Source organism: Nansenia antarctica (genome assembly GCF_963989245.1).
Source record: "Nansenia antarctica genome assembly, chromosome: 3".
Classification (NCBI taxonomy): domain Eukaryota; kingdom Metazoa; phylum Chordata; class Actinopteri; order Argentiniformes; family Microstomatidae; genus Nansenia; species Nansenia antarctica.
The window spans coordinates 5,986,846-6,011,267 of record NC_137688.1 but is presented as its reverse complement, the minus strand read 5'-3'; the positions used below and the strand labels follow the sequence as shown (position 1 = coordinate 6,011,267).

The following is a 24,422-nucleotide window of genomic DNA, read 5'->3' as shown; positions in this document are numbered from 1 at the left end:
CCCAGGGGCACATGGGAGAAGAACTGTGTATAAGTCGTCAAGTTCACAAGGGACACTGTGGCTCCAGTGTCTAGGAGGAGCGGCAGAGTGACATCACCAACCACCAACGAGCATGTTTTGAATGGCGCTCTTCCTGAGCTGACATTATGGATGACTGTGGTAGGTGACTGGGAAGCTCTAGCTGGGGCAGACCTGCAGACCTTGTGAAAGTGGTTTAGTCTCCCGCAGTTGGAGCAGGTTTTACCACGGGCTGGGCATGTCTGAGCTCTTGAATTGTGTGCAGAAGAGCCGCAATTCCCACACGGCTGGTGTGGCTGGTCGCGTGACCGAGAGGCCAGTAAAATGCTCTCCCCGCCGCTGGTTGCACTCACGTGGAGGAGGGGCACCTGTAGGCTGTGCGCGCCCTCTGCTGGTGAGCTGGGAGAGGCTGAAAAACTAACTGCACATTCTAAAGCTGTTTCAACCTGGACCGCCATGTTCAGAGCTGCTGATAATGTAAGTTCATCATTTTCCAGTAACAGTCTTTCCCTAATCTTGTCACAGTTCGTGTGCAAGATGAGTTGGTCTCTTATCATCTCGTTCTGCAATGCCCCGAACTTGCATAAGCTCGCCAAGCCCCGCAGATCAGCCACATACTGTGTCACTGTCTCACCTGTTCGTTGGTGTCTTCGTCCGAATATGACGCGGCGGAGAAGAGCGCTTTGTGGAGGGGCGAAGTGTTCCTTCAATAGTTCCACAGCGTCTGTGTATCTCGCCGCAGTGCCAAGAGTTCCAAACACGCGCTGACCCTCCGTTCCCAGGCAGTGCCGCAGCAGCGCGCATTTCCTCTTGTCTGATACATCCTCCAAACCGGCGGCTAGGATATATGTTTCGAAAGAGGAAATCCAGCGGCCCCACGGAATCGGTGGTTCTGCCGGGACTGCTAGGAAAGGAGGGGGTATTTGTCAGGGATGATGGCCTTGTTTACCGCTCTCAGATCCACGCAGATGCGCAGCCCCCCAGACTTCTTCTTCGCCACCACCAGGTTGGAGATCCAAGGCGATGCGTTCACCTGCTCAATGATGTCGCTATCGAGCATGCTCTGTAGTTGAGAGGAGATGTCATCGCGGAGAGCCAGGGGGGAGCGGCGGAGGGGCTGTATAACAGGCATCACTGTAGGATCTAACAGAGGCTGGTGGGCAAAAGTGTCGAGGCAGCCTACACCGCTGAACAGCGCAGGCCACTGTTGCTGCCAGGGGGTGGAAACGGTGTGAATCTCTGAGCCAGCTGTGTCTAGCAGGGTGAAACCGAGGGCGTTGAACAGGTCGAGGCCTAACAAGTTGGTCCCGTGGCGTGCAACGTTGAACCTGAAAGCCGGCAGTGTCCTCTCCCCGTACTTCACAGGCAGCTGAAAAGAGCCCACAATGTCAATCTTAGAGTTGGCATAGCCACGCAGGGTGGTGGAGGGCAACCCCAGGGGCACATGGGAGAAGAACTGTGTATAAGTCGTCAAGTTCACAAGGGACACTGTGGCTCCAGTGTCTAGGAGGAGCGGCAGAGTGACATCACCAACCACCAACGAGCATGTTTTGAATGGCGCTCTTCCTGAGCTGACATTATGGATGACTGTGGTAGGTGACTGGGAAGCTCTAGCTGGGGCAGACCTGCAGACCTTGTGAAAGTGGTTTAGTCTCCCGCAGTTGGAGCAGGTTTTACCACGGGCTGGGCATGTCTGAGCTCTTGAATTGTGTGCAGAAGAGCCGCAATTCCCACACGGCTGGTGTGGCTGGTCGCGTGACCGAGAGGCCAGTAAAATGCTCTCCCCGCCGCTGGTTGCACTCACGTGGAGGAGGGGCACCTGTAGGCTGTGCGCGCCCTCTGCCGGTGAGCTGGGAGAGGCTGAAAAACTAACTGCACATTCTAAAGCTGTTTCAACCTGGACCGCCATGTTCAGAGCTGCTGATAATGTAAGTTCATCATTTTCCAGTAACAGTCTTTCCCTAATCTTGTCACAGTTCGTGTGCAAGATGAGTTGGTCTCTTATCATCTCGTTCTGCAATGCCCCGAACTTGCATAAGCTCGCCAAGCCCCGCAGATCAGCCACATACTGTGTCACTGTCTCACCTGTTCGTTGGTGTCTTCGTCCGAATATGACGCGGCGGAGAAGAGCGCTTTGTGGAGGGGCGAAGTGTTCCTTCAATAGTTCCACAGCGTCTGTGTATCTCGCCGCAGTGCCAAGAGTTCCAAACACGCGCTGACCCTCCGTTCCCAGGCAGTGCCGCAGCAGCGCGCATTTCCTCTTGTCTGATACATCCTCCAAACCGGCGGCTAGGATATATGTTTCGAAAGAGGAAATCCAGCGGCCCCACGGAATCGGTGGTTCTGCCGGGACTGCTAGGAAAGGAGGGGGTATTTGTCAGGGATGATGGCCTTGTTTACCGCTCTCAGATCCACGCAGATGCGCAGCCCCCCAGACTTCTTCTTCGCCACCACCAGGTTGGAGATCCAAGGCGATGCGTTCACCTGCTCAATGATGTCGCTATCGAGCATGCTCTGTAGTTGAGAGGAGATGTCATCGCGGAGAGCCAGGGGGGAGCGGCGGAGGGGCTGTATAACAGGCATCACTGTAGGATCTAACAGAGGCTGGTGGGCAAAAGTGTCGAGGCAGCCTACACCGCTGAACAGCGCAGGCCACTGTTGCTGCCAGGGGGTGGAAACGGTGTGAATCTCTGAGCCAGCTGTGTCTAGCAGGGTGAAACCGAGGGCGTTGAACAGGTCGAGGCCTAACAAGTTGGTCCCGTGGCGTGCAACGTTGAACCTGAAAGCCGGCAGTGTCCTCTCCCCGTACTTCACAGGCAGCTGAAAAGAGCCCACAATGTCAATCTTAGAGTTGGCATAGCCACGCAGGGTGGTGGAGGGCAACCCCAGGGGCACATGGGAGAAGAACTGTGTATAAGTCGTCAAGTTCACAAGGGACACTGTGGCTCCAGTGTCTAGGAGGAGCGGCAGAGTGACATCACCAACCACCAACGAGCATGTTTTGAATGGCGCTCTTCCTGAGCTGACATTATGGATGACTGTGGTAGGTGACTGGGAAGCTCTAGCTGGGGCAGACCTGCAGACCTTGTGAAAGTGGTTTAGTCTCCCGCAGTTGGAGCAGGTTTTACCACGGGCTGGGCATGTCTGAGCTCTTGAATTGTGTGCAGAAGAGCCGCAATTCCCACACGGCTGGTGTGGCTGGTCGCGTGACCGAGAGGCCAGTAAAATGCTCTCCCCGCCGCTGGTTGCACTCACGTGGAGGAGGGGCACCTGTAGGCTGTGCGCGCCCTCTGCCGGTGAGCTGGGAGAGGCTGAAAAACTAACTGCACATTCTAAAGCTGTTTCAACCTGGACCGCCATGTTCAGAGCTGCTGATAATGTAAGTTCATCATTTTCCAGTAACAGTCTTTCCCTAATCTTGTCACAGTTCGTGTGCAAGATGAGTTGGTCTCTTATCATCTCGTTCTGCAATGCCCCGAACTTGCATAAGCTCGCCAAGCCCCGCAGATCAGCCACATACTGTGTCACTGTCTCACCTGTTCGTTGGTGTCTTCGTCCGAATATGACGCGGCGGAGAAGAGCGCTTTGTGGAGGGGCGAAGTGTTCCTTCAATAGTTCCACAGCGTCTGTGTATCTCGCCGCAGTGCCAAGAGTTCCAAACACGCGCTGACCCTCCGTTCCCAGGCAGTGCCGCAGCAGCGCGCATTTCCTCTTGTCTGATACATCCTCCAAACCGGCGGCTAGGATATATGTTTCGAAAGAGGAAATCCAGCGGCCCCACGGAATCGGTGGTTCTGCCGGGACTGCTAGGAAAGGAGGGGGTGTTGGTAGAGAACAATCAGCCATCGCTCGTCGCCAATGTTGTGTTCAATAATGGAGACTGAACTCAGAGCTTCAAGTTGGAACGTGTACTCCATTTAATCAAACACGAGTCTCACACAAAACGTAATACGGCACATGTCGTAAAGCCCAAACTGTCGTAAACACAGACGTAACACCAGCTCCTACAGCCCTGACTATTAGAAACTAGCTGCCTCCTCCCAGTGCCAGGTCTCCCACTAAGGTAGAGAAATGCATTTATTTCCTCCTTTCAAACTAGGGAACTACCTGTTTTGTATCTGGTTTACTTTTCTGTTTGTTGGATCAGTAGTTGGCTATGGTACTGCAGACTGGCTGTCAGTGTGTGAGTGAGAGAAAGTGAGTGTGTGTGTGTGTGTGTGTGTGTGTGTGTGTAAGAGAGTGAGAGAGAGAGAGGGAGAGAGAAGGGGAGAGAGAGGGAGGGTTTGTGCTATGGCTCCCTATGCAGACTGGCAAATGTGTGTGTGTGTGTGTGTGTGTGTGTTTGTAGTACGTGCATGTACGTTTGCGATGTTGAAACTAGACTGGTAGATCTTGGCAGACTGGCTACTTGAAAAGTAGATCTTGGTTCCAAAAAGTGTGAGCACCCCTGAACTAGAGTGTTTAACTTGACACAATAAGCTAACTTTGTGTTACAGTAAACACAGTTAATTGAATTACAACATTGGTGTTCGCCTGAACCAAACAGTGTCAATTCTGATCAATGTTGCTGATCACTTTAGAATTCACAGTAACAATGACATTTTGGAAACAATACATTCACAATCTAATATACTGGATGTGTTATAATCCATTATCCAATGTTTGATTTGGGAAAAGTCAGTTTGTATTACACCTATTGATGTGTAATTCACGGAACCACATTTGTATTAATGAGAATAGATTTGCTATTGCTCCGTCCATGGTTTAAGAGTTTGTACATTTGTGAATAAATATTTAATAAATAAAGATTATAATCTGTTCAGAAACAAAAACTTTTTTCAAGGTGATGTTCCCAGTAGAAGCAACCATTCAGATCCATCGTGGTCATTCATTTGTGTGATTTCTCTATGCTAGTTTTGGATATTGATTAATCTGTAACTAACAAAGTTTGTATTCTAAATAATTTACACTTGTCGTAGCAAACAGAACAGCCCTTTGTGGTCTTTAACATCCTTGTGCCAACCCTGTTCAGTGGCTGTAATGATGATACAATGAGAACACGGTACAATCACTCAGAGTCCGGAGAACTTTGACACCAAACACCACTTTAGGCGGCATAATGCTTTTGGCTGAGAACGCGATGGCCAAAGTCTCCCAATGTATGACTCACCAAAGACACACCGTATCTGGGAGGTATTCCATCAATGTCGCTAAAGGACAATCCAGGCTTATTTTGATAAGTCTCGTGAGATTTAGCAAAACTAAGCCTGGGTTTTCCTTTAGCTAGGTTTATGGAATACCCCCAGAAGGGACAGAAGACAGGTTAAGGGTCGGTGTTGAGTGGCGAGGGACGGACACTATCATCACACCGTTGCACCAGAACACACACACACACATTGTTGAGTTTCTGCTGCTATTGTTATTGTCTTTTTTCTTTTCTATTATTATTATTATTATTATTATTGTAATTATTATTATTGAATTGCACTGTTAATTGTCGATTTTGCATTGTTGAGGAGTTGCTTGCAAGAATTTAATTACGCTCTGTCTTGTATATTGTGTACTTGACCACTAACATTTGATTTGGGTCCAAGTCACACCTGAGTATATGTCAGTCACTGGCAGGGTGAGGCAGTCTCAGTCACACCTGCGTATTCAAAGTTATAGAGAGACATAGAAATGTTACCTCGTCACAAACCCTCCTATGGCTGAAAGGTAGGTGCTCTGTGTCTGCTTCTCCTGTTGTACGGAACTGTAATAGAGTTAATATACTCTGGAATACCTATATTCAGTTTATGAATAATACAAATATACAATTCATAGAAGAACTCTAATAATTGACACTAAAATATTTCCAGTTGTTGACAATTGATGTGTTGGTGAACTTTCTTTTATGTGGACTTTTTACTATAAAAGAATAGACATATTTAATCTCAAGGGACTTTCTGGAAAGATAGTTAGATGAATAAAATGATTATCATTATTTCTGATTTCTCAGGTTCATCAACAATCTTGTTCTTATCAGCATCTCATCTCAACTATGTGGCTGAAGATACAACCTCAGCTGCAGAATACAACTCTAACCTCCACTAACTCCACTGTCTCCGGGGACCCAGACTTCTTTAAAATATGTGATGGCATGATGGAAGGTATTGTTATCATGATGGTTCTCTGTTCCCTCTGTGTCCTGTTTGGGGTCCCTGCATGTGTCACTGTCCTTTGGGAGCTGTTGCAGAAACTCTGGAAAGGCACCCCCATCACCCCCAACCACGTCTTCATGCTAAACCTCACAGTCATGGACTTGGTCTTCTTGAGTTTCACCCCCCTTCGAATGTGTAACTATCACTTCTGGGACAACATGACCCTGAAAAAAATTGCTTATTTCATCCAAGCTCTGAATATAACTGGAAGACCTCTCTTCATGATGTGTATCTGTCTGGACTGCTACCTGGCTGTGGTGCGTCCAATCACGTACCGCGCCAGAAAGGGCCTGACCTCCAGGGTTCTGATGTGTGTTGGTGTCTGGGTTGTCACGGTAACCTACGGGATATCCTTTGCGGAGTCATACACAGCAGTGTGGAACAAGATCCTCTGCATTATCCTCTGCGCCGTAACTATGCTGACCATCAGCCTCTGTGACTTCTTCATCCTCAGGGCTCTGAGGAGATCTGACCCCGGAGGGCGAGGCCTCCACCCCCAGAAGAAGAAGGCTCTTCAGATCATCGTCAACAGCCTGGTCATGACGTTTTATTCCTACCTTCCTCCCATGTTGGCGTTCTTTTTCAGCACCCTGATGCCCATCAGTGTCAAAGTGTACATGTGCTTCTTGGTCATCCCTGTTATGGTCCCCCCCGCTGTAGGAAGTGCTGTCATGCCTGTTCTCTACCTGAACAACCTGTGGAGGCTGGGCTGGCTCAGGTGTGGGAGGGGGGGGGGGCGTAATTCATGGTTCAATGATTCAGTTCTATTGGTTGTCTTTGCTAAGTTATGAGTTTGTTGTTAAGCCACGGTAGTTAGGGGGCTCAAGGACACGACACCGGTAGGGACGGGCAGGTGTCACGGAGGTGTCCTTCCTCCCCACAGTAGAGGCACAACCCCTGGAATCTTCTCTTCTCCTTCTCCGCCGTGGTGAGGCGGGTTCGACCAAGCTGCATAGGCTCCTCACCAGTGGATGGGGTGTAGGTCGACTCCCGTGCGGAGGAGGGGTTGTCTGTGAGGATGGAGTCTTGGGGGCGTGGCGAGCTGGTCTGGTGGCGCCCTCTCTCTCTCCGACGCTCCCGGGAGCGCTCGTCGACATCGATGGCTAGGGCCACTAGTTCATCCAGGGTGGCGGGCTTGTCCCGGACGAGCTCGTCCTTGATGGCCTCACTCAGCCCCTGGCGGAAAGCAGATCGCAGTGCCCTGTCATTCCTCCCGCTTCCGGCTGCCAGGGTGCGAAACTCGGTAGAGTAGGCCGCAGCTGTCCGGTTCCCCTGGTGGAGTGTCATCAGTCGCGCCCCGACCTCCTGTCCTGCAGTGGGGTGATCGAAAACCCTCTTGAACTCGGTGAGAAAGGCAGTATAGTCACCGAACAGGTCAGGGCGGGCCCGCGCAGAGGATGGCCTGGACCCAATTCAGGGCGTCGCCGGTGGTGAGGTTGGTGATGAACGCCACACGGGCTGCCGGTGACCAGAACTGGCTGGGCTGATGTGAGAACATTAATTCACACTGTAGGATGAAGCCTCGGAACTGGGCGAAGGCTCCGTCGAAGGGGCGGGGGCTGGCTAGGTGGGGCTCCCGTGGCTGTCCAGTAAGTGGTGCCGGTAGCTGGACAGGATCTGGGAGAGCAGGGGGGGGGCAGAAGTTGCGAGCGCAGCCACCTGTACCGTAAGCGCTTGGGTCGTGGTGATGAGGTGCTGCATCTGGGTGGCGCGGTGCTCCTGGTTAGCCTCCTGAGCTGCAAGGTGAGTGTTCAGGGCCTGGCACGCTGTAGCGGCCTCGTGGAGGAGGTGTAGCGTGTTCAGCGAGGACCCTCCCCTGGGCTTGGATAGCCGTCGGCCCGGATCCAGGGGTGGGAGATGGTGCCCGGTCCTTCGTGTCGTCTGAGCCCAATTGCATGGTCAGTTCTTCTGTTAAGCCACGGTAGTTAAGGGGCTCAAGGACACGACACCGGAGGCAGAATAAAGTGTTAGCCCCGTAGGGTATTTATTTACAGTGAAGGGGGGGTGGAAAAACAGGGATGATGAGTCCGGGGGTTTCAGCCTGGCGGGCTGGGGGTAGTGGCTGGCGTGGGCTGTAGAGGAACAGAGAAAAAGGGTAAGTCTCTACAGTAGGCCAGTACGAAAGGCACCTCCAACAAGCACAGGGAATTTGGATATAGGAAGAATACAAATCACAAAAATAGTATCAAGGGCTAAGTACACGACTGGTAACAGAGGATACTTGCCAGGCCATTCTTAGGGAAGAACTGACGATGAGTGAGTAGAAGTCCAGGGTAGATGTAGCCAGAGGGTTTGATTGGGGAGTGGAGACAGGTGTGCAGGTCTGGCTGTTGGCTGGACAATTATCCAATTAACGGAACCAGCTTCACCTGCGGCGGAGAGCACGCTGTGCTCGAGCTGTGGGGGCGGGGGAGGGTGTGTGTGGAGGCCCAGCCGTAACAGTTGTGATCCATTGAATGACCTTGAGTAAGATTACAGGTGTTTATGTTACTAAAGGGATTCAAATACCTTCAGTCTTTTCAAATGTATTTCATTTAAGCAATATCACACGAGAGGGAGTGTGTTATGCTGAATATCAGCACGGCTGTGATTCGGTCGTAGGTACGAGGCCGCAGGCCGATATGATATTCAGTATAACAGCACGACCTCGAGTGTGATATTGCTTTTATACAACAGTTCTACAGCGCCATTTATTAGTTAACAGTAATAAGCGACAACAGATTATGATTTGTTTGTTTATTTAATCATAAAAATAATAAAACAATAGTTCCGCAACTGAACTTCAAATGGACTGTTGCCTAGTAACCTGAACACAAACAATGTAGTCTAATTAACGGTCATTTAGTAGAACATCTGTGCGGCGGAGTGATACATATAGTTAAAAGTCCCAGTGCTGTTATACTGTATATCAGCACTCATGGAATGCCTCTTGTCCAATCAAATTACTTGGTCGGAACTAACTGTTGTATAAATTATTTAAAATATATATTCAAATTCACAGCGACTTCTGTTGGTTTCAAATGAGTGTAATTAAAGAAAATTAAACAAATATAGATTTGACCCTATATATGCTTGATTTGTTTATGTAAATGTTCCCTATCTTATTCTTAGATGTTATGTTTGTGATGGTGGTGGGGGGAGGGGGTGGTGTCAATGTAAACATTTGATGTGAATCTGTCTCATTAGGTGACCATGTAAAACAAAATCATAGAATATTATTATTATAGAATAGACTATAATTGTATATATTAATACAATAATACAATAAAGGATTATTTCCATCATTGCTGATTTGATTTCTACATGTAGACAAATGTGTATAAATATCACTGGTCCAGATTGATAGAAAGGTTCATAAAGGTTTGTTAGGGTTCAGACAACCCAAAGTCATCTAGTCGTCTCCAGAACGAATAGAGTTAGTGGAGTTTAGAGGTTGTAGCTTCAGCCACATAGTAAATAATCTATAATAGCCACACGGGAAATATGTAGCCTAATATGTAACATGTCATCATGTCCAACAGCGACCTCTATCCCGTCTGACCTTTAACCTTATGCATGTGTCACTTTTGGTTTTCCATCATTACCAGTCATAGTAATTGTGGGGCGCATGCAGCTTCTGGCCTGTAGGGGGAGCTATAGGACTGTGGTTGAGAGTGGATGACGACATGATTGGCACCAGCCGGTTTCCGATCATCTCACCGCCCCATCTCCAACCTACCATTCCTCTCCAAAACCCTAGAGCGCGTTGTCGCTGCCCAACTTCACTCCCACCTCCAATCCAACAAACTGTATGAACCCCTTCAATCTGGCTTCCGCCCACATCACAGCACTGAAACAGCCCTGGTCAAAGTAATCAACGATCTCCTCACCTCTGCAGACTCAGGTGCCCTCAACATCCTAGTTCTACTAGACCTGAGCGCAGCCTTCGACACAGTGTCCCACTCCATCCTCCTTCAAAGGCTGCGCCAACTGGGTGTTGAGGGCACCGCCCTGGACTGGCTCACCTCCTACCTCACCAACAGACACCAGTTCATCTCCCTCTCCGGTCACACCTCCTCCTCCTCCTCTGTCACACAGGGGGTCCCACAAGGCTCAGTCCTCGGCCCCCTGCTCTTCCTCTGCTACACACTCCCCCTCGGTCACATCATCCGCCAATTCAACCTGGACTTCCACTGCTACGCTGATGACACACAGATTTACATCACCACAAACTCCACCCAGAACCCACCCCTCACTCACATCGAAACCTGCATCTCCGCAATAAAAACCTGGCTCACACACAACTTCCTCAAACTGAACAGTGAAAAGACCGAAGTCATCCTCATCGGCACCAAATCCACCCTCAATAAAACCGGACCCATCACACTCACCATTGACGACACTACCATCACCCCCTCCCCCCTGGCTCGCAACCTCGGCTTCATCCTGGACCCCACCCTCTCATTCGATCCCCACGTCAGTTCCATTGTCAAGACATCCTACTTCCACCTCCGAAACATTGCAAAAATCAGACACTGCCTCTCCCCCCCCGCTGCTGAATCCCTCATCCACGCCTTCATCTCCTCCCGCCTCGACTACTGCAACTCCTTACTCACCGGCATCACCTCCCGCTCCCTCCATAGACTCCAGATGGTCCAAAACTCTGCTGCACGCCTCCTCTCAAACACCCGCTCCCGTGACCACATCACTCCTGTCCTCCACTCTCTCCACTGGCTCCCCATCAAAGAACGTATTCAATTCAAAGTCCTCATCCTCACATACAAAGCCCTCCATAGCCTGGCCCCCCCTTACCTGACTGACCTCCTTCTCCCCCACCGCCCTACCCGTACCCTCCGATCCTCATCCATTGTTCCCCTCACTGTCCCACCCTCAAAACTCAAAGGCTTCGGTCACCGTGCCTTTTCACGAGCCGCACCCCGCCTCTGGAACTCTCTCCCTCAACCACTCAGAGACTCACCCTCACTCCTCACTTTTAAATCCCACCTCAAAACCTACCTGTTCTCCCACGCCTACAGCCTCCCCTACCCCTAGCCATCTCCCCCATCCCTGCCACCCCCGCTCCCCCCCTGGACATGCATACAACCTTCCCCGTTCGTTAACTCTGTGTTCTATGTGCTCATGTTATCTGTTGCTTGTTGTTTCTGTGTTTTCCGTTCTTCCCATATTGTCAGCGTCTTTGAGCCTCGGAAAAGCGCTATATAAATCCAATGAATTATTATTATTATTATTACAAACATTTCCATTACAATGTGCTTTTAAAGTGTGGAGAAACTAATAAAGGATTATTTCCATCATTGCTGATTTGATTTCTACATGTAGACAAATGTGTATAAATATCACTGGTCCAGATTGATAGAAAGGTTCATAAAGGTTTGTTAGGGTTCAGACAACCCAAAGTCATCTAGTCGTCTCCAGAACGAATAGAGTTAGTGGAGTTTAGAGGTTGTAGCTTCAGCCACATAGTAAATAATCTATAATAGCCACACGGGAAATATGTAGCCTAATATGTAACATGTCATCATGTCCAACAGCGACCTCTATCCCGTCTGACCTTTAACCTTATGCATGTGTCACTTTTGGTTTTCCATCATTACCAGTCATAGTAATTGTGGGGCGCATGCAGCTTCTGGCCTGTAGGGGGAGCTATAGGACTGTGGTTGAGAGTGGATGACGACATGATTGGCACCAGCCGGTTTCCGATCATCTCATCATCCACTCTCCACCACCTAAGTTGTAAGTGGTGAGTAGGATTTTGAATTGGATCCTGTATTTGACCGGGAGCCAGAGTAGGTTTTGGAGGACGTTTTGTTGGTGTTCTAGACACAGGGTCAGCCATAGTCAGAACCAAGTAGGGGTTAAGTGCCTTGCACAAAGGCACAACAGCAGTGGTAGGCACCTTAGATAGGATGCCAGCAACCCTCCAGTCACCAGTTCACATGCTACCGCCTCCTGAGGCCATTATTATTATTATTATTATTATTATTATTATTATTATTGCACTGTTAATTGTCGATTGTTGCACAGTTGAGGAGTTGCTTGCCCTAAAACATTTAATTACGCTCTAATATTGTGTACTTGACCACTAACATTTGATTTGATTTGTGTACCAGTCACACCTGAGTATGTCAATCACCGTCAGGGTGAGGCAGTCTCAGTCACAGCTGCGTATTCAAAGTTATAGAGATGACATTTACATTGTTGGTAGCAGACACCTTTATCCAAAGCGACTTACAAATCCATTTGACTAAGCACCTTGGTGGAGCCCAGTGGAGAGGACAGCGATCACCTGGTAAGAGCGATCAGCCATGTGTGTGGGGGGGGGGGGCACATTCAAAATCTTGCTTAGCGCCACAAAAGTTCTAGGGCCGGCCCTGCTTAAGCAGCATATAACCCTTTTCGGAATATTCAATTACGTCTGCGCATGCTCGATTCGCAGGGAATCCTGGGTTGTGTTGTTTTTCTTAGGGACAGCATAGCGAGCCACATGACAGTGAATGAATCGCTTCGGCATGTGTTGCTGGAGTGTGAGGAGGAGAGAGCTGCCGCTGAGGTCTGCAGTTCAGAGAGTTAAGTTGAGTTTTACTGTGGACAGTTTGCTAGGAAATGCATTTAAAGTAGACAAACGGTTAATAGTATTTAAAAGACACTGGATTGATCGACATTTAGTTTATTTCTTTCATTTTTAATTTATATCCCTGTCAATCTAACGTTCAACACGTTCCGGTAGGTGGCGGTAATGCGCCTCAAGTTGGTTGCCAACCGCCAATCAAATGAAAAGAAGAAGAAGAACCCCGCACCTGACGTCACGGTGGTGAATGTTTCACCGTATCAGAAAGTCTCGGTAAGAACATATAATAATAATATAATACCAGGAGTGAAAGTTGTGGGTTTAAAATAAGATCACTTCTAGACGTGTATGAGGTTATTATTGCATCTAGATGTGTCCATGTCAGCCATGGCTCCTGATGTCAGAGAGCAAACGAGTCATTTACTGAATGTAAACAGACCCGCAAACACCGAGGGTGAAATAACTGTGTGTGTGTGTGTGTGTGTGTGTGTGTGTGTGTGTGTGTGTGTGTGTGTGTGTGCGTGCGTGCGTGCGTGCGTGCGTGCGTGCGTGCGTGCGTGTGTGTCAGCTGTCACTGTCAGTAATAACCTACCATGTATGACTCTATGCTATCATGTGAAACTGTCATTTATTTGCATCAAACACCCATGTGTATATACAGTATATACATAAGAGGGATAACTTGCCCAAGTCTAAGGTCTGTCGCACTAATGTACCTACTGTCTGTTTCTGTTAAGGACTAGTCTATTCCCCCAGAGGAAATCTCTCAAAGCGGTGAAGGGAAAGCTTCAGAATCATCATGGCTCCAACATTGGTATGTAAAAGTTCAATTGTGTCTATTTCACCATCTCTGTTTGCTATTTGTTCAGCATGTTAAGGGCCGTGATGCTGATTATAGTTAAATATTGACAACATGAGAAGTCTGGGGAAGTCAAGGAAAGACGTTAGTCATACTTGGCATGATGAGATAAAATGTGTTGTCCTGAATATGATCGCTTTTCCAAAATTAATCTCAGGATTCCTGGACATAAGTCCAGAATATTTGCATAATTGCTTGGCAGTTTCATAGTTAATGTGCCAACACACACATTGCTAAACCAATACTGATTTATTTTGTTGTTTATTCATGTGTCCCTTCCCAGTACGATGAGAAACCTGACCCAGGTGACCTGATAGAAATCTTCCGTGGTAACTACCAGCACTGGGCTGTGTACGTCGACGATGGCTACGTTGTTCACCTGGCGCCTCCTTGTGAGTACACTACTATCATCATATCACTGTCATAACTAATCAGTTATGATGCTTTCATAACGATTTTATTAGAAGGTGAAAGTATTGGAAATTGTCATTGCTTTTAATTCAGTATCTGTGCCCGCCCAAACCTGCTTTTAATTTCTTGTTATTTTGTTTTATGTATCTTATCTTATTATCTGTGTCAGGGTTTCCGTTAGAAAAAATTGCCGCCGGACATCGTGTCCGGGAAGATTTCGATTTACCGGACAAACGTGATATATTCCGGTCATCATATTAAAATATTAAAAAAAAAAAAAAAAAAAAAAAAAAAAAAAACTAATATAGCTGTTTGTCGCGGTGATTACTGTTGTGTAGCGGCCTATATATGCCATTTAATGTCTATTTCTCATCCGATACGATTAGATGCGAGCTATATAATATATAATAATATAACATGATTCGCATGCGCGCTATGCCATTATGTCCAGCGCTGAACGGGCGCCTCACTGGGAACTGAACAGACAGCATCGATCAATGAACGGACTCCACATTACGTTAACTGAAGTTTGTTAAATTGTTTGGGATTAATGTGAGTTTTCTATTTTCTCTTTCCAGTTTTACCCTTTTTTTTTATCAATAAAACAACGTCATTTCTATAACCAGGTCTCGCTGGTTGGGAAGGCATTTCGTTTAGCTGCCTGTCAAATCATACTTAATCGGTCTCAGGAGTATGTCAATGAGGAGAACATAACTGTTTATTGAGAAACAATAGGCAGGCTGGGATACGTATATAAAGAAATACCACAATGTCTAGATGTATAACATTTTATTGAACAGTGCAAGCATGTAGGCTTCTGGCGTGACATCGTACCCCTAACGTTCTTAGGGCTTGTTTGAAAAGCTTAGACTGAAAGTTAGTGCCAGATTGTATAACAAGAGGAAGACCGAATGTGGAAAAAAACGTTGTTAAAGCTTTCACCACTGAGCTGGCTGATATGTTACGCAACGGAACAGCTTCGGGAAAACGAGTAGCAGCGCACATAATAGTAAGCAAATACTGACTTCCACTTTTAGTCCTAGGCAAAGGTCCAACACAATCAATTATTACACGTTCAAATGGCTCCCCTATAGCAGGAATGGGATGCAATGGTGCGGGTGGAATGGATTGATTAGGCTTACCCGCCATCTGACAAGTATGGCAACAGCGGCAGTGCTTGGCAACATCCGCCTTCAGTCCGGGCCAAAAGAAATGTTTCAATATCAGCTGATAAGTTTTAGTTATACCTAAATGTCCTGACCACTGGCTCTCATGTGCTACAGATAACACCTGTTGTCTATAACCCACAGGCACAACCACTTGTTTTACAGTATTCCACTCACAACCATTTGCATTAGGAGGAGACCATTTACGCATTAATATCCCATCGTTAAGGAAATAAACTACGTTGCCCCCTATTTCAGATTCCTCACTAGCTGCATGTAAAAAACATTTGTTTAATGACTGATCAGCTACTTGAGCGACACGCAATCGCTCGCCGGTTACAGGCAGAGATAGGCTGTCAGCGGATGGTATGGTAGGACTCGGGGAGGATGGTAACTCTACCACTTTCTCCCTGGGAGAAGCTGAAACAATCGGGTTCTCATCCCTTTCAGAAAAGGCTTGCATAATCACACTATCACAGAGAGAAACATCGCTATCCTCCTCTCTGCCTCGACTCGATTGTGCACGAGTTATAGCGCACACCGGAAACAACCGCTGTTTCGCATAGGCAGCCTACACATTAGGAGTCATCATCATGCCGGTGTCAAATCATATCATAATAAAATAAATACATAGCCTATATATTCGTCTTTTTTTAAATAGAAGGAATCAGAATGTGAACTTTAGCGAATTGTATTCAAATTGTGCTTAGAGGGAATTATTTTCACCGGACATTTATGTCCGACGAGTTTTCAATTTGTCGGACTTCATCAACTTTTACCGGACAAAGTCCGGGAATTACCGGTTAACGGAAACCCTGATCTGTGTATTGGATGTATGCCTGTGTCCTTGTGCTGCCCCTCTTGGCCAGGTCCCTCTTGGAAAAGAGATTCCTTATCTCAATGAGGTCACCTGGTTAAATAAAGGTTTAATTTAAAAAAATCATAGTCATGTGTTGTTGCGGCTGAAAGTGTCCCAAGAAAACAAAAGGGACTAAACCAAGGTGCTGCTCAAAAATCCGTACACATAAAGCCACAACGTAATAAAATGTCCAGAGTCACTGAAATGGTGTATAACAGGGTAACATTTTAATGGACAGCCCTCATACCTACACAAGAGACAATGAAACAAAAACCTCCACTGATGAGGATAAACACAATAGACAACAACTACCGTAACAAAATCTCCCACTACCTTAAGTCTATATAATATGGCAGGGAGGATCAGAAAAACAATAGAAGTAAACCAATACTCACTGCCCACGCCAAGCTAAGAACTAACACACCTCCCAGGGAGAACCAACAAGCCAAAACCCAACAAAGCCAAACCCCAACAAAGTCAAACCCCAACAAAGTCAAACCCCAACAAAGTCAAACCAAGTTCAAACAAAAAACTAGTAATCAAACAAAAAGGTATTGTGAAGAGGGCAACCAAATATTTCCACAGGCTGCAGTCTTTTTTTTTTTTTTTTTCAGATTTTATCCCCTTTTTCACCCAATTTTGGTAGCCAATTGAACCCAACCTAGCATCCAATTATCCCCTGCCTATTGCGTAGGATCCGCCGCACGACCCCGTGGCCGGCAGTCCCAGAGGAGGGCGCCAGGCAGACTAGCTGACTGGCTCCTCGAGCCCAGTACCGTTACTCCAGCACCAGACGGGGGCGGTGTTGCGCGACGGATCCTTGTCCGGAACTACTCCTATACCGCCCTCGGGAGCGGCCGCCCAATATGTCGCTCCCCGTGTGTGCCCCAGCCATATGCAGTCTTTTGACGGGCATGGAGGTCTTCAGCCACAGGTGCGTCCCGTTAGCCAATCAGCAGGAGCAGCACATCCATGGCCCCGCCTCCTCAGCCACATCAACTCAACAAAGCAAACTGGGGGGTATTCGATCAACGTCACTAAAGAAAAATCTAGGCTTATTTTTGATAACTCTCGCGAGACTTATCAGAATAACAGCCTGGATTTTCCTTTAGCGACGTTGAAGGAATAGAGAATAGAGGAATATGCAGGGGCATAACAGTATACTATAATATTATGATGCTCATGATGATGCTGTAGGATACTCACTTCTTCATCTGAGTAAAAGTGGTGCATTGTACACGAGACTTGAGTTGTAAAGACTTAAGTAACAACAAAAACGCCTACGACATATCGTGAGCTTAGAATTATAAGGTTCTATCTCCGTTTAGGGTAGTTCAGAGATATTGAGCGTCAAACTAAAACATTTCATAATTTTACAAATAACACCACACAGGCATTAATAAACACCTAATGGATCAGATTATGTAAAAAACGTTAGAACCTTATAATTCTAACGTCACGATATCTGTCCCTAGAATGTCCTCTCCCTCTCTTTCTGAATTCAATTCAATTGGCTTTATTGGCATGAACAAACCTAATGTTTACATTGTCAAACTGTCAGCGGAGGGGTCAGGAGCAGGAGCTAGCAGCAGCATGATGTCAGTCCTCCATGACAAGGCCCTGGTTAAGAAGGAGGAGATCTGGGACGTGGTGGGGATGGATAAGTGGTGGATCAACAACCTGCTGGATAAGAAGCTTGAAGCCAGGCCTGTCCGTGAGATCCTGAGGGAGGCAGAGTCGTCTGTGGGGCGAGAGATGCCCTTCTGCGTCTTCAGAGGCAACTGTGAGCATTTCGCCACGGAGCTACGATACGGCAAGGCAGAGTCTCGGCAGGTAAGGACACTGAGGGTTCGAGGATACGGCTCGACATAGAATATATCATATGATGTACTTGTTAGACATTTGTGTGTGTGTGTGTGTGTGTGTGTGTGTTCCAGGTTCGGAAGGCCGTGGAAGTAGGTGTGGGGATGGGAGTAGCTGCGATGGTTGGATTCGGAGTCATTGCTCTGGCAGGTGCCATCTTTGGAGGCGGGAACAAAGAGAAGAAGAATACTAAATGAGTGACAGCCTGTACCACCTAAAGGAGAGCTTCATGAGCAGCCAATCACCAGAAAGCCTAATAGATCAATCCCTCAACCAAGCAGTCCCTTTGTCATCTGTAACACTCACCCTGAGGTTGAGAGGTGGGGGGTGGGGGGGGTTGGGATTATTTCTCTAGATGTTTTTAAAACCTTTTAGATTTAAACTAACATGAACTGAAAGCACAAAGCAGAGATTTCACATTGTCCTGTGGTCTACAACTGAGAGGGTTTAATGACTTTATAGGAGGTGCTTGAAAGCAGCTAGATTAAACTAGAGTGTTTAACTAACAATAAGCTAACTTTGTGTTACAGTAAACAAAGTTAATTGAATTACAACATTGGTGTTCGCCTGAACCAAACAGTGTCAATTCTGATCAATGTTGCTTATCACTTTAGAATTCACAGTCACAGTGACATTTTGGAAACAATACATTCACAGTCTAATATACTGGATGTGTTATAATCCATTATCCAATGTTTGATTTGGGAAAAGTCCGTTTGTATTACACCTATTGATGTGTAATTCACTGAACCACATTTGTATTAATGAGAATAGCTTTGGTATTGCTCCGTCCATGGTTTAAGAGTTTGTACATTTGTAAATAAATATTTAATAAATAAAGATTATAATCTGTTCAGAAACAAAAACTTTTTTCAAGGTGATGTTCCCAGTAGAAACAACCATTCAGATCCATTGTGGTCATTCATTTGTGTGATTTCTCTATGCTAGTTTTGGATATTGATTAATCTGTATCTAACAACGTTTGTATTCTAAATAATGTACACTTGTCGTAGCAAACAGAACAGCCCTGTGTGGTCTTTAACATCCTTGTGCCAACCCTGTTCAGTGGCTGTAATGATGATACAATGAGAACACGGTACAATCACTCAGAGTCCGGAGAACTTTGACACCAAACACCACTTTAGGCGGCATAATGCTTTTGGCTGAGAACGTGATGGCCAAAGTCTCCCAATGTATGACTCACCAAAGACACACCGTATCTGGGAGGTATTCCATCAATGTCGCTAAAGGACAATCCAGGCTTATTTTGATAAGTCTCGTGAGATTTAGCAAAACTAAGCCTGGGTTTTCCTTTAGCGAGGTTTATGGAATACCCCCCCGCACCTGGATCATTTTGTTGTCATGGTTTTATTTTGGAAAGTACTTCAAAGTACAACAGCAAGCTCATTTGACCTGCTGCAACACACTCAACCACTCTACTACTACCTGACTCACCTGGATGTATGTTTGCGGTGTGTGACTGTGAGAGGTCTGACCGTTTGATTTATCAACTTTATCACATTAACAACTCTACCCGGCCATGAAATTAATAAAAAAAAATAGTAGGCCTACTTTATGTGAAATGTTATGTTTTAGGGTGTTATTCACAACAAAATTACCAAAAGGCTGTCAACATATTATGTTACATGATTGATTGACAGTTAAAATAGATTGATTAATATGTTACATAATTGATTGATAGTTAAAATAGATTGATTAATATGTTACATAATTGATTGATAGTTAAGAGAGTGAAAAAGAAGTACATTTCTGGTTAGATTATGTATATAATACGTATAACTGAAATATAATAATAATTGTAGATGTTTTGGGTGGCTTGGCTTCGCTTTCGGTTTTCAGTCTGTTAATAATAGCTGCGTTCGTAAATACGCTCTGGAAATCTGATCAGCACTCATGGAATGCCTCTTGTCCAATCAAATCACTTGGTACCTTTGTGACGTTGAACCCAGTGTGCGCTCCGGCTTTCTCAGAGCGAGTTTACGAACGCAACCAGCCATTGTTGACGTCACCACCCTCCCAGCAGAGACACGCCCATGTGTTGACGTCACCACCCTCCCAGCAGAGAGACCACGCCCATGTGTGTTTGGCTTTAGTGAGTCAGCTGACATCTGACTCAGGCGGCGGCGGTGGTGGTGGTGGATGCTGAGCGCAGAGATCACCGTGTCAAAGGTAAGGACATTACATACTTACATAGCTGAAGGTTGTTGTGGTTTAAAATATAAGATCATTTCTAGATGTGTCCATGTCAGCCGTGACTCCTGATGTCAAAGAGCAAACGAGTCATTTACTGAGCTTAGATGACGTGTGTGAATGTAAACAGACCCACGAACACCGAGGGTGAAGTAACAGTGTGTGTGTGTGTGTGTGTGTGTGTGTGTGTGTGTGTGTGTCAGCTGTCACTGTCAGTAATAACCTACCATGTATGACTCTATGCTATCATGTGAAACTGTCATTTATTTGCATCAAACACCCATGTGTATATACAGTATATACATAAGAGGGATAACTTGCCCAAGTCTAAGGTCTGTCGCACCAATGTACCTACTGTCTGTTTCTGTTAAGGACTAGTCTATTCCCCCAGAGGAAATCTCTCAAAGCTGTGAAGGGAAAGCTTCAGAATCATCATGGCTCCAACATTGGTATGTAAAAGTTCAATTGTGTCTATTTCACCATCTCTGTTTGCTATCAACATATTAAAGGACCATGATGCTGATTATAGTTCAATATTGACAACATGAGAAGTCACTCAGGGTTTGAACATCAAAGGAAAGATGTTAGTCTTGATACTTATTCCTTCCTTGCTTGGCATGATGAGATAAAATGTGGAGAAATTGAAACTGAAATTAATCTCAGGACTTTCCCCTTTAGTCCAGAATAGCTGCCTTTGCTTGGCAATTTCAGTCTAAGAAGGGAGTCCAGCGACGCTTATGTGCCAACACACACATTGCTAAATCGATACTGATTTATTTTGTTTTTTATTCATGTATGCCTTCCCAGTACGATGAGAAACCTGAGCCAGGAGACCTGATAGAAATCTTCCGTGGTAACTACCAGCACTGGGCTGTGTACGTCGGCGATGGCTACGTTGTTCACCTGGCGCCTCCTTGTGAGTTCACTACTATCATATGCTGTAGGATACTCACTACTTCTTCTGAGGAGATATGGTGCATTCTAACATGAGACATGAGTTGTAAAGACCAAAAACATCTCATGTCTGTGCATCCACTGCATCCCCTTTCTTGAATGCCCCCTCCCTCCCTCTCTGAATTGAATTCAATTAGCTTTTTTAGAACAAACAAATGTTTACATTGACAATTTGTCACAAACAGATAAACAGGTGAAAACAATCAGACACCGAAGACAAGGGAGAAATAATAATAAGCAAATAAAGGAAATAACAAAAAAAACGAACAATAAACAGTTATGGTATCGTTTATGGTCCACTGGATGTCCTTTAGCATGTGGCATGAAGTGACACAATTTGCTGCCAAGATTTCACATTTGGGTGTTTTCCGCCCAGTAAATGTGGTAACATTTCAGTATTTGCTTTAGTTATAAATCCTTCTCTCTCACTCATGGAATTGGTCCCTTTTTTATGACTTTGAACCCAGTGTTCTCTGACTGTCTCTCTCTCTCTGACTGTGTCTCTCTCTCTCTGTCTGTCTGTCTGTCTGTCTATCTCACTCTCTCTCTCTGTCTGTCTGTCTGTCTGTCTGTCTATCTCACTCTCTCTCTCTGTCTGTCTATCTCTCTCTCTGTGTCTCTCTGTCTCTCTCTCTCTCTCTCTCTCTCTCTGTCTGTCTCTCTCTCTCTCTCTCTGTGTCTCTCTGTCTCTCTGTCTCTCTCTCTCTCTGACTGTGTCTCTCTCTGTCTGTCTGTCTATCTCACTCTCTCTCTCTGTCTGTCTATCTATCTCTCTCTCTCTCTCTCTCTCTCTCTCTCTCTCTCTCTCTCCCTCCCTCCCCCTTCCTCCAGCGGAGGTGGCAGGAGCCGGGGCCAGCAGCATGATGTCGGTCCTCCATGACAAGGCCCTGGTTAAGAAGGAGGAGATCTGGGACGTGGTGGGGATGGATAAGTGGTGGATCAACAACCTGCTGGATAAGAAGCTTGAAGCCAGGCCTGTCTGTGTGATCCTGAGGGAGGCAGAGTCGTCTGTGGGGCGAGAGATGCCCTACTGTGTCTTCAGAGGCAACTGTGAGCATTTCGCCACGGAGCTACGATACGGCAAGGCAGAGTCTCGGCAGGTAAGGACACTGAGGGTTGGAGGATACGGCTCGACATAGAATATATGGGTCTGGCTTCAGCCTAGGCCTGGACTAAAGGTTCTCACAGAGTCTGGCTTCAGCCTAGGCCTGGACTAAAGGCTCTCACAGAGTCTGGCTTCAGCCAAGGCCTGGACTAAAGGCTCTCACAGAGTCGGGGCGCAATATACGCGGAACGTACTCCGCAGAGGTCCGTGCGGACTCAAAGCGGCGCGAAGCGAAATTTTCTAAGGCGCGGACATCCGCGTCGCGCACCGGTGTCACACAAAAGGCTGCTCAGTGTGTTGGTTGACATCGACCTGCGTTAAATGTGACACAGAATTAATTATTAGGCTGATGATGTCATCTGTCCACATATGACATCATCGGCCTTAAGGTTGCATTTACACTGCAGGTCGTAATGCCTAGTTCCGATTTTTGGTCTATATATTTTTTGGGGAATGCCTGCTTACATCTACTTTTAAAAATGACCCATATCCGATACCTGTGCTTACACTTGCTTACATTTGCTTAACACTTGAAACAACCCGCATGCGTACATGAGGGTTTTGGTTACGGGAAACGAAAGTAAACAGACAGCCAATGGAGACGGAAATTAGAAACGAAACAGAAACAAGACAGAAACAGAAACAGAAACAGAAACGAGACAGAAATTATAATCCAAGCCATCGCTTTTCCAAGTATGTTTATTTACATTGTCCTGACCCGTCCTCTTCCATTTCAGCTTCACTGTCGCGCTTCACTTTTGAACAGCTGTTGTGAGTGAAACTAACGTCAAACGTCATCAAAATGCGAGAAGACCGTCACATTTTCAATGACGTGCGAATACAAGTTATATCCGACCTGCCTGGTTAGATCACAGTGGAAGTGACAGATATTCGATTCGTATCAGATTTATTTCCACATATGATTGAGGCCTGACACGGATCTGAGAGTATCAGATTCAAGGTGCTTTTTTACTGTTTACATGTACAAGTTACATGTCCGATCTGTGCCACATGTGAGCAAACATTCTGATTGTGTCACTTAACCTGGCAGTGTAAATGCGGCCTTATTCACACTTTCAATGTAGAATCTCCATTGAAGATGCCTTTTAGTCTAGGATTAAACTCAAGTTGAATCTAATCTAATCTAAAGCCTTATCTGTGAAACCGGCCCATTAAGTACTTGACTTGACACACCATCCATTTTGTGTGTGTGTGTGTGTGTGTGTGTGTGTATGTGTGTGTGTTCCAGGTTCGGAAGGCCGTGGAAGTAGGTGTGGGGATGGGCGTAGCCGCGATGGTTGGATTCGGAGTCATTGCTCTGGCAGGTGCCATCTTTGGAGGCGGGAACAAAGAGAAGAAGAATACTGAATGAGTGACAGCCTGTACCACCTATAGGAGAGATTCATGAGCAGCCAATCACCAGAAAGCCTAATAGATCAATCCCTCAACCAAGCAATCCCCATGTCATCTGTAACACTCACCCTGAGGTTGAGAGGTGGGGGGTGGGGGGGGGTTGGGATTATTTCTCTAGATGTTTTTAAAACCTTTTAGATTTAAACTAACAGGAACTGAAAGCACAACGCAGAGATTTCACATTGTCCTGTTGTCTACAACTGAGAGGGTTTAATGACTTTATAGGAGGCTCTTGAAAGCAGCTAGATTAAGCTAGAGTGTTTAACTAACAATAAGCTAACTTTATACATTACATAACTGTTAACACAGTTAACTGTAAACACAGTTAATAATTTGTTACAACATGGTGTTCGCCTGAACCACACTGCATTGATCTTGATCACTTTAGAATTAGTAACAGTAACAATGACATTTAGGAAACAATACATTTGCAACCTAATATACTGGATGTGTAATAATCCATTATCCAATGTTTCATCTGTAAAAAAAAAAAGTTTGTATTAAACCTATTCATAGCTTTCAGTCACGTGGTTTCTTCCCTAGCAACCACCAACCTGACGGGCAAAAAGTATCATAGCAACATCGCTCAACATGGCTGCCTACTATTTAGACCACCTCACTCATGAAGAACTATCAAGATACACGACGGTGATAGGAGTGGAGGATTGACACCATTCAAATAGTGTTGGATTCCCTGTCTTCTACTCTATCCGGACACGTTGGAATTATTTTCCTAACCCCCGGAGAATCAAAGTTATTGACCTGCAAAGGGTGCCTCCTTGACCGGCTTTTCCC

General features: G+C 46.2%; 2 protein-coding genes across 2 annotated transcripts; both read left to right on the top strand.

The window, feature by feature from the left end:
- Nucleotides 1-12,767: 12,767 nt before the first annotated feature.
- Nucleotides 12,768-18,255, top strand: LOC308152554 (phospholipase A and acyltransferase 3-like). The gene is made up of 5 exons (XM_080525555.1): nt 12,768-13,059; nt 13,524-13,600; nt 13,929-14,037; nt 17,643-17,914; nt 18,019-18,255. The coding sequence occupies exons 2-5, from the start codon at nt 13,586-13,588 to the stop codon at nt 18,139-18,141; spliced, it is 519 nt and encodes a 172-aa protein (XP_080381681.1). The 5' UTR covers nt 12,768-13,059; nt 13,524-13,585; the 3' UTR covers nt 18,142-18,255.
- A 1,845-nt stretch (nt 18,256-20,100) lies between these two features.
- LOC308153031 (phospholipase A and acyltransferase 3-like) lies at nt 20,101-23,683 on the top strand. The gene is made up of 5 exons (XM_080526118.1): nt 20,101-20,134; nt 20,528-20,604; nt 20,963-21,071; nt 21,941-22,209; nt 23,464-23,683. The coding sequence occupies exons 2-5, from the start codon at nt 20,590-20,592 to the stop codon at nt 23,584-23,586; spliced, it is 516 nt and encodes a 171-aa protein (XP_080382244.1). The 5' UTR covers nt 20,101-20,134; nt 20,528-20,589; the 3' UTR covers nt 23,587-23,683.
- The last annotated feature ends 739 nt before the right edge of the window (nt 23,684-24,422 follow it).

Bases quoted from the DNA above. Each gene is read 5' to 3' on its own strand.
- LOC308152554 (XM_080525555.1), top strand. The intron at 14,038-17,642 runs GTGAGTACACTA...TCAAACTGTCAG, and splicing joins TGTTCACCTGGCGCCTCCTT to CGGAGGGGTCAGGAGCAGGA. The intron at 17,915-18,018 runs GTAAGGACACTG...TGTGTGTTCCAG, and splicing joins GCAAGGCAGAGTCTCGGCAG to GTTCGGAAGGCCGTGGAAGT.
- LOC308153031 (XM_080526118.1), top strand. The intron at 21,072-21,940 runs GTGAGTTCACTA...CCCTTCCTCCAG, and splicing joins TGTTCACCTGGCGCCTCCTT to CGGAGGTGGCAGGAGCCGGG. The intron at 22,210-23,463 runs GTAAGGACACTG...TGTGTGTTCCAG, and splicing joins GCAAGGCAGAGTCTCGGCAG to GTTCGGAAGGCCGTGGAAGT.